General features: G+C 47.1%; 1 protein-coding gene across 2 annotated transcripts in view; it reads left to right on the top strand.

Annotated features, from left to right (window-relative positions):
• Positions 1 to 15,548, top strand: part of tjp3 (tight junction protein 3) — a 29,086-nt gene extending 13,538 nt beyond the window's left edge. For both annotated transcript variants that reach the window (XM_061239765.1, XM_061239766.1), the window contains exons 9-31: positions 182 to 285; positions 858 to 945; positions 1,245 to 1,354; positions 1,504 to 1,588; positions 2,004 to 2,098; positions 3,483 to 3,570; positions 4,582 to 4,670; positions 5,116 to 5,212; positions 5,959 to 6,047; positions 6,465 to 6,537; positions 6,998 to 7,065; positions 7,163 to 7,232; positions 7,756 to 7,912; positions 8,308 to 8,416; positions 8,681 to 8,900; positions 9,870 to 10,069; positions 10,319 to 10,414; positions 10,948 to 11,027; positions 11,628 to 11,838; positions 12,176 to 12,276; positions 12,734 to 13,336; positions 13,638 to 13,681; positions 14,375 to 15,548. In XM_061239765.1, the coding sequence (XP_061095749.1) occupies positions 182 to 285; positions 858 to 945; positions 1,245 to 1,354; positions 1,504 to 1,588; positions 2,004 to 2,098; positions 3,483 to 3,570; positions 4,582 to 4,670; positions 5,116 to 5,212; positions 5,959 to 6,047; positions 6,465 to 6,537; positions 6,998 to 7,065; positions 7,163 to 7,232; positions 7,756 to 7,912; positions 8,308 to 8,416; positions 8,681 to 8,900; positions 9,870 to 10,069; positions 10,319 to 10,414; positions 10,948 to 11,027; positions 11,628 to 11,838; positions 12,176 to 12,276; positions 12,734 to 13,336; positions 13,638 to 13,681; positions 14,375 to 14,489 (2,992 nt within the window). In that variant the 3' untranslated portion in view covers positions 14,490 to 15,548. The remainder of the gene's footprint in view (positions 1 to 181; positions 286 to 857; positions 946 to 1,244; positions 1,355 to 1,503; positions 1,589 to 2,003; positions 2,099 to 3,482; positions 3,571 to 4,581; positions 4,671 to 5,115; positions 5,213 to 5,958; positions 6,048 to 6,464; positions 6,538 to 6,997; positions 7,066 to 7,162; positions 7,233 to 7,755; positions 7,913 to 8,307; positions 8,417 to 8,680; positions 8,901 to 9,869; positions 10,070 to 10,318; positions 10,415 to 10,947; positions 11,028 to 11,627; positions 11,839 to 12,175; positions 12,277 to 12,733; positions 13,337 to 13,637; positions 13,682 to 14,374) is intronic.

The raw sequence follows: 15,548 nt of genomic DNA, 5'->3' as shown, positions 1-15,548 counted from the left end.
TCACACACACAAGCACACACACACACACACACACACACACATACACATACACACACATGCACACACACACATACACACACACACACACACACACACCCACACACGCACGGCACCAGGCCAGTTCCTCTCCACTCACACACCGGAGTGTGAAGGCGCTCACCCTTGCCCTCCTCCACCGCAGACACCATCGAGCAGAAGCGTCTCTCCCGGCTCGTGAATCTCCGCCGTTACGCTCCACTCTGACCCGGCCCCCCGCGCACTCTCAGCCCCGGGCGCCCCGCAGAGGTGAGTCTAGCAATGTTAGCACGATAGCTTAGCACGTGGCCTGTAGAACTGAGTAACAAAAACCCAAAAAACTATAATAAAAACTGAGCTGAGTGGAATCTCTTCATACGCATTGTTTTGTTATTTCAAGATACCTGTGTCCACATTGTAGTACGAATCACCTGGGGTTCATTCCGACTGTTACTGATGCGGCTTCAAACTGACGCTAAAGAGGAAGGACGATCCTGAGACGCGTTTCCTCGATTACTCCATCCTCGCGTACATTACATTACAGTGTAGCACAGGCGTTTGGCAGACGCTCTTAATTTATCCAGAGTGACATACCCATAACCAGGGAGTTAAGTGCGCAGAAAGACCATAGAGGGAAGTACAGTTTCAAGTGCTAAGAATACAACAAAGATAGAGACTTGGGCCTTGTAGATTAATCTGACAATGGATTATGGATATCTATGAAAGAGAATAAGGACGCCTGATTGGCTTTGAATATGGACAAAGGTCATCAGTGCTCAGGCACGGCCAATGGGGTTAAAATATGCGACTGAGTTTTTGGACCTGTTCTGTTTCTGGTGCAGCACCTTCAGATTCGGAGTCCGATCGCAGCCCCTCGCCCCGGCCCCCCCGGGACAGTCCTGACATGAGGGACAACAGGAGCAAATATGGGTAAGAGCTTTCATCACCTTGTATACAAAACAAATACTCGAGCGGCCTGAGGTTCGAAACCCTACCATGGCACTGTGCTGTGATCCCTCTCTGCTTTGCTTCTGTCTGAATAAAATAAACTTTTATTTTTATATTCTCACTTTTCTTACTGAAAAGAGCCTCGCTTTGGGGGAATTAAGACTGTAGCTATAGGATAAGGATTCTAATATAGAATATAACATTGGTACATATTGCATTCAGTGCTGTTCTATATACTGTATACTGGGTTTTCATAGACGGATATTTTTTTCTTTTCCCAGAACCCTCTCCGGCATCGCCCTGCCCAACCCCCGATCCTCTCCCGTCTCCCGCAGCCTGGACTCCTGGGCCCCGGCCCGCCCCACCTCCACCGCCTCGCGACCGCGGAAAGGTAACGGAATAGAACCGCTCGCGGTCAGACCGCCAGGCTCTGCGTCTGTTCTGTAGAGCAGGACGAACACGCTGGGTTCATTTTTGGCGAGCGAGTGGAACCGTTTGCCGGTGGTCACTAACTTACAGCGCTCTGCGTTCTGTCTGCAGCGGTTTCGGAGTCTGACTCAGACCGGAGCGCCTCGCCCCCTCCTCGACGGGACAGTCCCAAGGCCGACAACCACTCCAGATACAGGTACAGGGAGCAGGGAGACCCCCCAGGGCCTGAACCGGAGAACCCAATGACTCGCTTATCCTGTGTGTTAACCCTTTCAGTCTCAAGCCCAATATGAAATCTATCCATCCAAATCCTAAGAGGTTTTGGCTTTGGTTGAGAAAATTAAGTTGGGTTTAATAAGGACTTAAAACAATCGTCATTTTGATTGGTTGAATAGTGCATATGTCCTGTGTCTGTGGTTCGATCCCTGATGTAGCCACAATAAGATCCGTACAGCTGTTGGGCCCTTGAGCAAGGCCCTTAACCCCACATTGTGGCAGGGAGATTGTCTCCTGCTTAGTCCAATCAACTGTAAGTCACTTTGGATAAAAGCGTCCGCTAAATAACATGTCATGTAATGTAATGTGTCCCTCTCTCTCTCTCTCTCCCTCAGAGTCCTGCCTGACATGCCTCACCCCGGGCTCCGGGCCTCCCCCCTCCAGGACTTGCCCCGCCGAGGCCCCTCCCCCATGAGACCCCCGCCCAAAGGTGAGCCCCCCCCCCCCCCCCCCGACAGGGCTGGAATGCTTGTATTGTACAATGTACTGCAGTGTTCTTGGGAGATATTTCTTGAATCAGTGGAAATATAGGAGACTGATACGTTTTGGAGACGAGCTTCTTCGGAGAGCAGAGACTCTGATGAAACGAGTCAATATCCTGTTGACTCAAAATGGAGACGGGTTGGATGAGGATAAGGGAAGCCTGATCCTAGCTCAGCCCTCAGAGGTGTTTTGTGAATTCAGGCCATAGCGTAGTGTCTGCCACCAAAATCAGGCTGAATCAAACGTACTGTACACATATGTGTGGCTCATGTTTCCACATCCTGTTTGCTGTCTTTTCTTTGGCCTTCAACACAATTCAGGCAAACAAAACTGCAACAGAGATAAACACAGTCTTATGAAATGTGTTGAATATTTCCTGTAAGACTGGAATTCATTTTGTGTGAGAATTCTTGGCAGTCGTCCACAGTCACAGACACCCAGAGGTGTGTCCTGACGTGTCTGTTCTGTTTTTCACCTTATACACTGAACAACGACAACACACTACGCCCACTGTTCTCTTGATCCAGTCTGAGGGTGACACAGCTACAGTGTGTCATTTCTCTGTCAGTTACAGCAGTTATACAGAGGACATTTACATTTTATGAGATTAAGTGCAAACAACTAGCTAGTTTTAGGCAGATAAAAGCAACCAAAAGAAAGTGGTTATTGATTTCAGGAACAAGATACAAGACCAATTACTGGGCCGATCCTTCCATAAATATAGTCCCTCCGTACAAATATTTTGCCATTATTATTATTGACAGCAAATAGTTTTGGAATGGCAATAAGAATGTGTGCTATGCAGATTAACCAGACGTGGAAATGGAGTTTAAGAGCAGACTGAACAGTGCTTACTCTATTATAAAACATAGATTTGATTTTAAAACACTCTATTTTTTACTCTATTATAAACCTCTGTTCTTGCCCAGCTGTTAAAGACATGCAGGTTAGGTTAATTGGAGAGTCTAAATTACCCCTCGGTGTACTCCTACCATTGCCCTGGACCAGGGCACTGGCCTCAGAACTGGAGTTGGTCTCCGGGCACCATAATATGGCTGCCCACTGCTCCTAAGTAACTAGGATGGGTCAGATGCAGAGGACGCATTTCATCGCCCTAGAAGGCAACAACAATGAAGTTATATCTAATCGAATCTATTTTTAAAAATCTATAGGAAATAAATCCGCATTGGTTGATTCTCGTGCTTCCCTACCCGGCCGTACATCCTCTTTCTGAGTAGCGCCATAGCGGTTAGCTGGAGCGATGCGTTCACTGTCAACGAGGTGCAGAATGTTGTTGTTGATACGGAAATGGCGCCCCCTTCCCCCCTCAGACGACTCGGAGACCGATTCGGACAGCAGCTCCGGGCACCCCCGCCGGCACGGCACCCCGGCCAGCCAGGACTCCAGGACCCGATACAGGTACAGATGAACGGAGGCTCCCCTACCACACCCACCCCCCCCACACCCTGCCAGCAGGGGGCGACCTTCTACATCACCTCCTGGACTGGAGAGCTGAGCAGCTGACTCATGCTAGACCTTACTGCCTGCATGACCTTTAACCTTTACATGTTTTGTGTTTCCGCCTTTCTTGTTTTTATTTACTATTTTATTTTATGATGATCATTTTTATAGCTCACTCTCACTCTCACTGTTTTTTTTTTTTGTTTTTTTTTGTACGGCATTTATTTTATTTGAGCTGTTTTAGAGATGTTTTGTGTCTTTATTTTGCCTCTCGTGTGTACTGCTTTTTGTGAATGGAAATGTGTGCATGTTTACCTCCTTTTGTATGGCGAACAATAAAAAGCGACTAAACACATTGAGCAAGTCCCTGGTTATGTGCGTTAATGTCAAAACCCGAAGCAAAGTCTTCCTACTTCAAATTGGATAAAGATGTACAATCTATAGTCTAAGCCCCCCTCTCAACTCCACACATTCTGTAGTGCTTTCTCATTTCATATGAAGGAACAGTACACATAGCCAAAGCAATCCGAAAAGAGCTATATGTGGTTACATTTCAAAATCATTTAGCATGAAGAATAAGCAAAGGTCAAAGCACCCTAAAAATGTATGAATATTTCTTTATTATTCTTAATATCTAATAAGTTCAAATTCATTCTGCTTCTTGGTTTTTCTTATCGGACCAATATATCACATGCTACATGCCGCATAAATGTGCCACCGTGAACTCACTACTGCTCCCAAATTTGCTTTTGAAATGCAGCTATTCTGCCATACTGGGTTCTGTCATTATCAGCACCTTTTGTAATGCTAGAAAGCCCCCACACCCTTTTGAAGGGTGAATATTTTCATTGTTTCATATTCGCTGTAGCCCCGACCACACTCTGCACTCTCATCTGAGGTGTGCCGTTTATCTCTTACCTCACTTCCTCCCTATCTCTTACCTCACTTCCTGTCTCTGGCTTCTTGCAGATCCACCCTTGAGAGGGCTCAGAAATCCCCATCTGTGGAGCCCCCACGATGGGTTCCCCCCACAGCGAGCGTCTCTCGCCAGAGCAGGGGTGAGTTTCAGACCCCCGTGTTTTTTTTGTCTTCACGTTACATCTTTTTGTAATGTCATGCGATTATTGACATTGTCTACTTTTTATAACAGGATTTTTGTTTAAGGTCTTATTTTTTATGAATAAAGCCATTATTTTTTATGAATAAAGCCCTCTTTTGCCCTTATTCAGGAGCACTTGCTCAAAGAGCCACATTCAATAATTACATATAATCATGTAAATTCAAAGACAGATACTGTGGTACATAAGTATTTGACCCAGGTCTTGCCAATGCTAAACAGCTCGACTAAGAAGGTGTAAGAAGTGCTTTCTTAAAATGTGTTTTTATTTCACTTGTGTCTAATCTCTGATTTCTAATAAAAATCTAAGTGGAGACTGTGAAACATGATCGATGTGTGATATTAAAAACTGGAGTGGATAACTGTAGCTGTACCTATTTTTCCAGGACCTTCAGAATCAGGGTCAGAGGTCAGCAACGAGTCCCTCACCAGACCTGCTACTTCAAGCAGGAGGGATTCCAGAGACTCGGCAGAAAGAGTCAGGTGAGTCTGGCGGCCAATTAGCATGGCTAACAGCTAACAGCTAATAGAAATGACGACAAATACAGGTGAACGAAAGAACATCAGATCTGGCAGGCCAGACGCACACCCACACTCCATTGTTCGTTAAAGACGGGGATCTTGTGGCCCTCGGCGTTGGCTCCTGCCGCCTGTGTTTGTTGTCGGCGTGTTTGTTAGATTGTCAGTGGCTCTTCGAGCTCCGCCTCGGCACTCTGGGGAGTGATGAGTGAGGCAGATAAAGGCATGGGAACAGACTGGTTCGTCTGCTCGGGAGTGAAACGGGGTCATCCGCACTCAACCACAGCCTGCGCTTACCCGCAGCAGGGCCCTGTCTGAGACACTGCACCAGGCAGTCACAACCCTCGCCTTAAGTGTTTAGGCACCCCTCAAACCAAACATTATGAGCCTGTTTTACAGGCACAGGCTGAGCATAGTCCTAGACTAAATTATCTATTTGAAGTGTAGATTCTCCATACAAAAAAAACAACTGAATTTAGTCCAGGACTAAGCTTAATCTGTGTATGTGAAACAGGCTCTTTAAGTAATATACAGTATATTTTAGAATAATAGGGTGCCCCCTAGTGGTTGTGGGGTCCTTGGCAGTTCTTATGACTTGCCTGCCTTTAGTTACTAAGTCTGGGATGACTACATGAGCACTGTATAAGTAAACTCCATAAAGTGCTATAGTGCTATATTCTCCGTCTGAACTGAAATCCCTTCTCCGTCAGAGTTCTCCCTGAGATGCGGTCCTCCCCCCTGCTTCTGAAACAGGAATCCTCGCGAAGAGGCAGCACGCCTGCCAGGCCCCCCTCTGATGGTCAGTATTACTGATACACCGCCCTGTTTAGTACCGCATTAGCTTTTAGCATAACCAGCATTAGCAACACCTGCACTTCAAGATCGTTTACAATTTACACACAGATATTTGAGTGTGAGTGCGGAGAAGGAAGAAATGTACATGTATCCAGAAATAATGTTCAAATTTGCTAAATGTTTTCAATGCAAATAAATGACTCGCTAAATGCCCGTACTGAGCGGGCTGCATCTCATGGTACTGATTTTGTAAATAAATCGCTGTATTCATAATCCAGAAAAATGACTGAAAGCAAGTCGAGACCAATAATCAGTTCAAGGCGAAATTTTCCACCCCACCAGTTTCCAGCGGAACGACCGCCGCTGCTAAAAGAAGAAAACGACTAAAACGCTCCTCGCTCTGTGTGTCCCTCTCTTTCAGACTCTTCAGCGTCCGACCGCGTCCCCTCTCCGCCCAGACGGCATGGGAGCGCAGATTTTGAGCGCACCCCCAGGTGGCGTACGCCCCTCGTAAACAGTGGTGTCTCCCTTTAGTTGGCGAGCTTTCACAATCCCACGTAATGGACGGGGCTTCAAAAACCTAAAATTGTGCAAAACACACTCTGATTGCTTCAAATTAGTTAGCCACTGATGTCATAATGCACTGACCCTGCCCATTTCAGTCAGTTTCAGGAAACTTCCCATGTCAACATTTGTGTTCTGTACATAACATACGCACACTTTTTAATCACCTTTGAACCAGTCCTTGGGCAAATACCCTGTCGTCTGGTCCTCTTGGTTGCCTCAATAGCACCAGGCGAGATCAAGTGAGCGCAGAAATATTCGAATCCAAAACAATTACGTATTTGACCCAGGTCTGCTTCGAACCTACATACTGTTTCTTCATGTTGCATTGAGGACAAGGCCCAAAATTGAAAATGAAATCTTAACTGAATGATATCTGTATCCCTCCAGTTATTCTAACTCTGTCAACGGCACCCTCCGCTCCGGAGTTTCCGTAGGAAGAAAACCTGTTGGGCCCCGTAAGTAGTTTGTAGGAACATATTTTGTCTCGTACTATAGTGCCACCTTGTGTTTAGTAATGGTACTGATTTTCTTTTACTGATTTATTGATTTCAGCTCCCCCTAAAGAGGAGCCTCTTTACTCTTTACCACCGGACTCCCCCACGTACACCACCACTAGCGTCGGGTGAGTTCCCTCAGTGTGTTATGAAACACCTCTGTTTGGGGAAAATAAAAATAAAAAAAAGAACTGCACTCATTTTTTTTTTTTACCATTTCTGTTCTATTTTGTGGAATTAGAGTGATGGATAGATAGATTATAGTTATATAGCACTTTTTTCACACTGAAACAGTGATGAGCGGGAACACACCTTAACCATCACCAATTGAATATAAACTGATTCTAACTGACTGGGCCCAGCGATAATAATTGCAGCCTGTAGCCTAATAGCTATGGTCCATCCCTGGGACCCAGAAGGTTGGTGGTTCGAGCCCCGGTGTAGCCTTGATTAGATCCGCACCGCTGTTGGGTCCTTGAGGAAGGCCCCTAACCCCACATTTCTCCTGGGGGGGGGGATTGGCCCCTGCTTATTCTAATGAACTGTAAGACTCTTTGGATAAAAGCGTCAGCTAAATAACAACTCATTATTAAGTTATTAATAGCGTTGGATGGATCGGTATGGAGATTTTCCCCTTCCTCTCGTTCACAGGTACAGCTCGGACCAGAACAAGGTGCGGTTCCTGAAGGAGGGCAGCGTGGGATTGCGCCTGGTGGGCGGAAACGACGTGGGCATTTTCGTGGGAGGAGTGCAGCCGAACAGTCCGGCCCAGCTGCAGGGCATGAGAGAGGGAGATCAGATCATGAAGGTCAGCGCGATATGACACCCTACAAACACCACGCGCCTGCTCAACACGTACCCCCTTAAACTGTGCCACATACAGGACTGTGGCCTGAGAAAGTATCTGCCCCCTCCATGATTTCCTCTATTACTGGATATTTGACACACTGAATGGTTTCAAATCTTTTTTTAACAATGAATATTAGGCCCGAGTAATGAGATTCATTTAATAACGTGTTTTATGTTTCCTCAGGCTCCCTGTTTCTAATATAAAATTTTTCTCAAAGATCTGCAACCTTTCAGTGTGACAAATCGGGAAATCGGGAAAGGGGCAAATACTTTTTCACGACACAGTACCCTGTCTACCCCGTGTGCCCTGCTCTTCAGCTCTCCTCACCTGACCCTGCTGCCGTGTTTTTGTAGGTGAACGACGTGGACTTCGGCCATTTCACCCGCGAGGAAGCCGCCATGTTCCTGCTGAACGTGCGCCGGGGGGAGACGGTGGAAATCACCACCCAGAACAAGAAGGACAGTGAGTACAGGGGGCGCTGTGGGACCTGTGGTCTGTCTGTCTGCCTGTCTCTCTGTCTCTCTGTCTATCTGTCTGTCTGAACACCCATGATCTAAAGTTTTTCTGCACTGTATCTCTAATATTCATACACGATGTAGTCACCAGTAGTTTCATTTAAAAGGGTGTAGTAAACAAAATACGGTACATTGAACAGAAATGGATAAGCACGATACAAATGTGTCTTAAAAAAATACTCCTTCTCACCTCCTTTGCCTCGTCCTCCAGTTTACAGGAAGATAATGAAGTCGGGGCTGGGCGACTCGTTCTACATCCGGACGCACTTCGACCACGAGGCCGAGGGGAACAAGGGCCTGAGCTTCACCCGGGGCGAGGTGTTCCGCGTGCTGGACACCATGTACCGCGGGAAGCTGGGCAACTGGCTCGGCGTGCGCATGGGCAACGACCTCCACGAGCTCGACCGCGGCACCGTGCCCAACCAGTCCAGGTCTGTGCGGCTGCAGTCGGTCTCCTGCCCGCCTCGGCTAATGTCCAGCTCAAACGGGAGTCATATGAGGGAATGAGATCTTTGCATTTGATCGACATACACGCCCAGTGGTACATGATGATGTAAAATCGAAATTCTAATTGTTTTCCAGGAAGTGGAGGGAAAAATTTCCGTTTCAGCTTCTCTCTACCGCACGCTTGTTCAACAAAGGTTGATTTTGGCGAACAATCACTCGTTCAACACACAGATTCTCTACTCAACAGCCCACCCCAACTAAAAAAAGAAACTCCACATGAAATCTACCCGGCAACCAGCTGCTTTTGAATTTTATTTCAAAAATGCCTTGAATGCAAAATGCTTCACCACCTAGTTTCTTACTTAAGTTTTTTATTTTATGTATCTATAAATATATATTTTAGAGCATTTATTGATGTGTTTTAATGTTAATCTGTGTGTTTTTGACCCCAAAATATACATCCATATACAAACTTTACCAAACTCCAAAACCACAACCAATACACTCTATGTTCCTTATATCCTTAAATAGATGGTTTCTGTGGCAAGAAGAAAAAAAGAAAAAGATTCTGCAACAGCTGTTGGTTTATTGTCAAATCTGGCTGGCAAAACAACCCTTGCATTAAGTATGGCCTACCTGAGCATGAATGCATTTGGGCTGGTCCAGCTTTCTGTGATGCTCCTTCTAACAGGGGCGGCCTGTGGCATAGTGGTTAAGGTAAATGACTGGGACACCCAAGGTTGGTGGTTCTAATCCCCTTGTAGCCACAATAAGATCAGCACAGCCGTCGGGCCCTTGAGCAAGGCCCTTAACCCTGCATTGCTCCAGGGGAGGACTGTCTCCTGCTTAGTCTAATCAACTGTACGTCGCTCTGGATAAGAGTGTCTGCCAAATGCCAATAATGTAATGTAATGTAATGTAATGTAACAAGGGTCGTGGCTGTTTTGGGACAGGGCAGAGACCTTGGCAAGCATAGAGCAGACCCAGAGGGCCGGCGTTACTGAGAAGCAGCCCTCCGGACCCAGGGCAGAGTTCTGGAAGCTACGGGGTCTCAGAGGGGCCAAGAAGAACATCCGCAAGAGCCGCGACGACCTCCTTCAGCTGACCATCCAGGGGAAGTACCCAGCCTACGAACGGGTGCTCCTGAGAGAAGGTGAGAGGAAAGAGGGTCTTCACGTCTGGTTAACCTAGGAGAACTGTAGATCAGGAGAGTACAATCTTATCTGAAAAGGGCCGGTGTGGGTGCATGTTTTTGACACCTGATTCAGCTACGAATGAATGTATCATGGTCTTCACTCAATATGTTGATAAGCAGAATGAAGTGTGGTTTTTAGATTGGACCTGCTGTATTCAGAAGTGCCCTGGAAACTGACTCTGATTCTGCTGAATTTTACCGTTACAGCGAGCTTTAAGCGGCCCATTGTCATTCTGGGCCCTCTCAACGACGTCGCCATGGAGAAGCTGGCCAGGGAAATGCCCAATGAGTTTGAGGTGGCAGGTATGCTGTCTGTTAACCGTATCAGTGTGTGGATGGAATTTAAACTCGATGATGATGATGATGATAATGAATGAATGAATGAATGAATGAATATATTCTCAGTCAGGCTGGTATTTCACAGCAAAAACTGAAAAAGTGAAACTCAACGAATATTTTAGTCTTATATTTGAGACTTAAAAATCTTATTTGTTAAATAAGAGTATCAGGTAAGACAGACTGACTAATTTAAAGATTGGAGCCAATGGAGTAACACATTTTTACATGTCAAGCAAACAGTAATTTAAAACAAGATATTTTCTACTTCAGAGATTATAATACGATGATAATCAGTTTCACAGATGCAGATTAAGTTTAGTCCTGGACTAAATGTCATTTTCTACGGAGAATTTCCATTCAAAATTGAATTTAGTCTAGGACTAGGCTTAACAGGTCTGTGTGAAATTGGCCCAATACATTTGAATACAAGCCTACAGCACTGGTTGAGACGGTAATTTCTTGCAGTGTTCAGAGAGTACCCGTTTTCCTGCTCACAGATATGGTCCCTCGTAGCGGTGGAGAAGGCTCCTCCTCCTCCGTCATCAAGCTGGACACTGTGAGGAGGATCTCCGAGCAGGTGAGCGAATCGCCGCGTCGGCGCAAAGCCATCGGAAGCTGCGCTTCCATCCAGACCCTCTTCCTGAAATCCTCCATTACTCAGCGATTGTGGCTACACTGAACGGCAGAGCCATTCCTAGAAATTTTAGGGCCCCCCCTATAAAACAGAGACCTTCTGATGAGAATAGTAGGACTGTAGGACCCCCTCGAAAATGAGATGTCACATCTCGAGGAGCTTATCCTGCTGCGAAATACATTTCTTTTTTTTCTTTTTTTTTAAAGATATTTTTTAGGCCTTTTTCAGCTTTATTGGACATTATATAGAGACAGGAAGAATGGGGGCGAGAGAGAGGGAAAGACATGCGACAAATTGTCAGACGGTCGGATTCGAACCGTTGACGTCGCGGCTCACAATGAGCATGCGGTCAGTGCTCTGCAGGCTGCGCCACCGAGACACCCCACGAAATACATTTCTAATTCAATTTTTTGACTGACGTAGGGCCTGGTGGAGAAGGTGGGGCCCCAAGGCTCAGTGTTTTTGCCGAGTGGGAGGGAGGGCTCTGCTGATTGATCACTGCCTTTTATAAGTGGCACCAGAAATAACTCCTCCGTCTCACAGGACAAGCATCCGCTGCTGGACATCACGCCCACCGCCATCGAGCGGCTGGACTACATCCAGTACCACCCGCTGGTGCTGTTCCTGGACCCGCACAGCCGCAAGGACGTGAAGACCATGAGGCAGCGCCTCTGCCCCGACTCCAACAAGAGCTCCCGCCGCCTCTACGCGCAGGCCCTCAAATTGAGGAAGTACTATAGCCACATCTTCGCTGGTAAACACCCAACGTTTGTCCACAATACCTCCTTCCTGCTTGGGTCTTCCTCGTGCTAATGTTCTCTCTAGCACAGCGGTTCTCACTCCTGGTCCTGGACAGACTCAGACTGGGCTGATTTTTGCTGTTACTTTAGCTGGGTGGGATTGTTCTTATTGTGAAGAGCATCCACAATGTTTTGGAACCCACAGCATACCTACTGCTCTACTTGTTTCTTCCCTGGTGAATTCGTAAAAGATGTACAGGAACCAGCCCGATGTACGTTGTATTTAACACTTTTAAAAAATATATGTTTAACCGTTCTCTCTCTTCCTCCCTTCTCTCCCCCCTCCTTCAGGGTGCATTGACCTCCAGCCCAGCTCCTATGTGTGGTATAATGTTCTTAAGGACAAAATCCGGGAACAGCAAGCCAAGCCAGTCTGGGTGTCAGAAGTCACGGTGAGGAAGCCTATATCTCTTTAACAGTTCTGCCCCAGTTCTGCCACTACTCGATGGTACTTAACAAGGACACACAACATCAATGAGGCACCATTCAGTGCCAATGGCTCTCTTGTGGAGGAATCCTCAGCCTGCTAAACGTTGAGTGGGTTGAGTGGGTTGAGTGAGATGAGTGAGATGAGTGAGATGAGTGAGATGAGTGAGTTGAGTGAGTTGAGTGAGTTGAGTGAGTTGAGTGAGTTGAGTGAGTTGAGTGAGTTGAGTGAGATGAGTGAGATGAGTGAGATGAGTGAGATGAGTGAGATGAGTGAGATGAGTGAGATGAGTGAGTTGAGTGAGTCGGAGGTTTAGTAAGTTACATGTTTACTTCCAAGTTTAGTTAGTTCTGTGTACTAGAAATGGCAGAATGCGAGGTTGGAGTGAACGTGAGCCCTCGTGCGTCTCTGTGGCTCTGCAGCTGGAGGGCGGCGGAGATGAGGAGCTGGACGCTCTGAACCGCATGGAGTCCACAGACTACCTGAGCTGCGACAGCCGGGCCAACAGCGACTACGAGGACACGGACGGCGAGCCCTACACGGACGGGGAGCCCTACACGGACAACGAGGACCTGGAGGAGTCCTACGAGACCCGGGACCGGAAACCGAGCAGCCGGCACGCGGGCGCCGCCCTGGCCCGCTCCTCCGAGCCCGCCCTGGAGTCCGAGAGCCCGGAGCCGCGGCCCGACTCCCGCCGCGCGGACTCGTACGACGAGGAGCCGCCCGCCCGCGAGATCCCGCCCATCATGCACGTGCCCACGCCGCCGCCCGCCAACGCCCGCTACGCCCCCGACAGCCCCCTGCCCGCCGCCGAGGCGCCCTCCTCCCACAGCTTCTCCGACTCCCGCTCTGACATCAGCGCCACGGACCCCGCCGTCCCGGCTTCGCCCTACGAGGCGCCGCCCGACTTCCGCGCCCCGGACCCCCCCGCCAAGAACTCGTACTCTGAGCCCATCGCGGCTGAAGCGCTCCCGGAAGTCACCGAGCCGGTCACACTGAATGACATCGAGGAGAAACTCCAGCAGGTACAGAATGACTGCTTTCCCCCCCCCCTGAGTGGGCCCCTTTGTATCTCTAGGATACTTTTAAAATGTACATTTGTGTTAACATTGAGTGAGATTGATTGACAGTATTACCTCAAATTACATTTCAGTTAAATACATACATTTCATTTTGAACTGGCAGGGCTTTCCTGCAATTTTACAACTGTTTTACAACTGCCTTTCAGGTCATTTTGTTACAGATGTATTGCAGTATTTTTTCTTACTTATCACACATGGGATTTTGGCAGAAAGTTGAAGGCTAATTTAACGTTCCTTCTTCCAGACTCGAATGGCTGAGCCCCAGGAGAGGCCTGCACCGCTGATTGTGTAAGTACAAACTGTGACACGGAAACCATCGCACACCTGACACAACTACTGCGGCCATTTTTCATATTAGAAAAGTACTCCATGAAATCCTGTCTTAATAAAGGAGAGTTTAAATTTAAATTAGGATCAGTGAGTTAGATCACGGAATCAAGAATCAAGCGGCCGACGGCAGTACAGGTGTTTCACCTGTTTCAATGTAAGTGACTGGTCACTGTATCTCATGCGCTCGGTAGCCCACCTGGACTTCATGCCCATTTAAGGGTCCCTCCTTTCCCCTACTGCACAGTCTCTGGCTTCGATCCGTCTAAAATGGCGGTGCTTGAAAACTGCACTTCCGCGGTATCAAAAAACGCTTTTTAACAAGCCCATGGAAAGTCAATGGGTGACGCCACGTCACAGACACTCGGTCCACGTTCTCTCTGCAGTCTCTCTACAGGGCGGCCTGTAGCGTAGTGGTTAAGGTAAATGACTGGGAGACGCAAGGTCGGTGGTTCTAATCCCGGCGCAGCCACAATAAGATCCGCACAGCCGTTGGGCCCTTGAGCAAGGCCCCTTAACCCTGCATTGCTCCAGGGGAGGACTGTCTCCTGCTTAGTCTAATCAACTGCACGTCGCTCTGGATAAGAGCGTCTGCGAAATGCCACTAATGTAATGTGATGGTTTTGAACGCGCTTCCTTCCGTGTTTCCGGCAGGTTCGCCCACCATCACGCCGTGCAGATCAGACGCTCTCAGATCCACGGCAGCGACAGCTCGGCCGACGGCGATGAATCTGATGACATGGAGTGGGGCCCGGCCACCGAACTCTAGAGCTGCGCTCTTCCACCGCCGAAAAAAACCGGGACTCTACCCACCCGGGACCCGTCTCCAAACACGAGGACCCTCGCAAATCTACAGGTCTATGGAGTGTTGTTTTTTTTTGGAGCCCTGGAGTAACCTTCGGTCCTTGGGGATTACCTATTACGAGAGATTTGAATCACAACGGCATTTGGCCTTCAGATGTCTTTTGGTTCCTGTTCCAGTATCTTAACCACGACCGATGGAGACCTTCACCAAGCTAAAAGGCCCGAGCTAGGAGCGAAAAACAGGACTTGTTGATCAATAATCCAGAGGCTCTCAACAGCTAACTACAGTGAATGTATCATTTTACTGTATTTTTAATGAACACATTTTCTTATTTTGTAATATCAAATCTAAGATACTGTGAGGATTTTTACCGGCAAAGGCAAGTTGATGCAAGCTGTAAGAGGATTTGAGAACTGCTGATGCTGAGCTACTATTTTCAGCTGTTTATGTTTTCTACAGAAACATGACTTTCATGTTTCTGCGGAAATGTGTTTTTGAAAATTTACTGTTGGCTCGACTATATCTGGCCATAGTACCTTTGACCTGATATCAAAATTTACATCCAGTTATAGAAGTTTGGGTACAATAACAAATGGTTGCTCATTTCAGTGTTATTGTGACCGCACCGTATGTCCAATACGTCCACCTCCTTTTAGACTCCTTTTTCCAGTCTTAATACTGTCACTGCTTTGTCTTAGATTAATTTTTCACCGAAATTGAAAGTGAAAGCATTTTCAAATATCCTGCCAGTATTGTTATGAACAGATATTCAAAGGGCAACTTGACTTTAAAATGTAAAATCAAATAAGGACATTGGACTCCCGTTTGTTTATTGAAAATGCCACCAAATGAAAATGTTGAAAACAATCTCATGTGTATGCGATTCAGAAGACGTTTTTGATAATGACATTTTCCAACTGTCAGAAATCTTACTTACAGAAATCTTATTCCCGCAAACTAATATATTTTTAATTGGATGGAATGTTTTATGTGACAAGCTTAATAAACTTTTTTTTCCAAGAA

Source organism: Conger conger, chromosome 4 (assembly GCF_963514075.1).
Source record: "Conger conger chromosome 4, fConCon1.1, whole genome shotgun sequence".
NCBI classification, from domain to species: Eukaryota; Metazoa; Chordata; class Actinopteri; order Anguilliformes; family Congridae; genus Conger; species Conger conger.
This window is presented reverse-complemented; position numbering and strand designations above follow the sequence as displayed.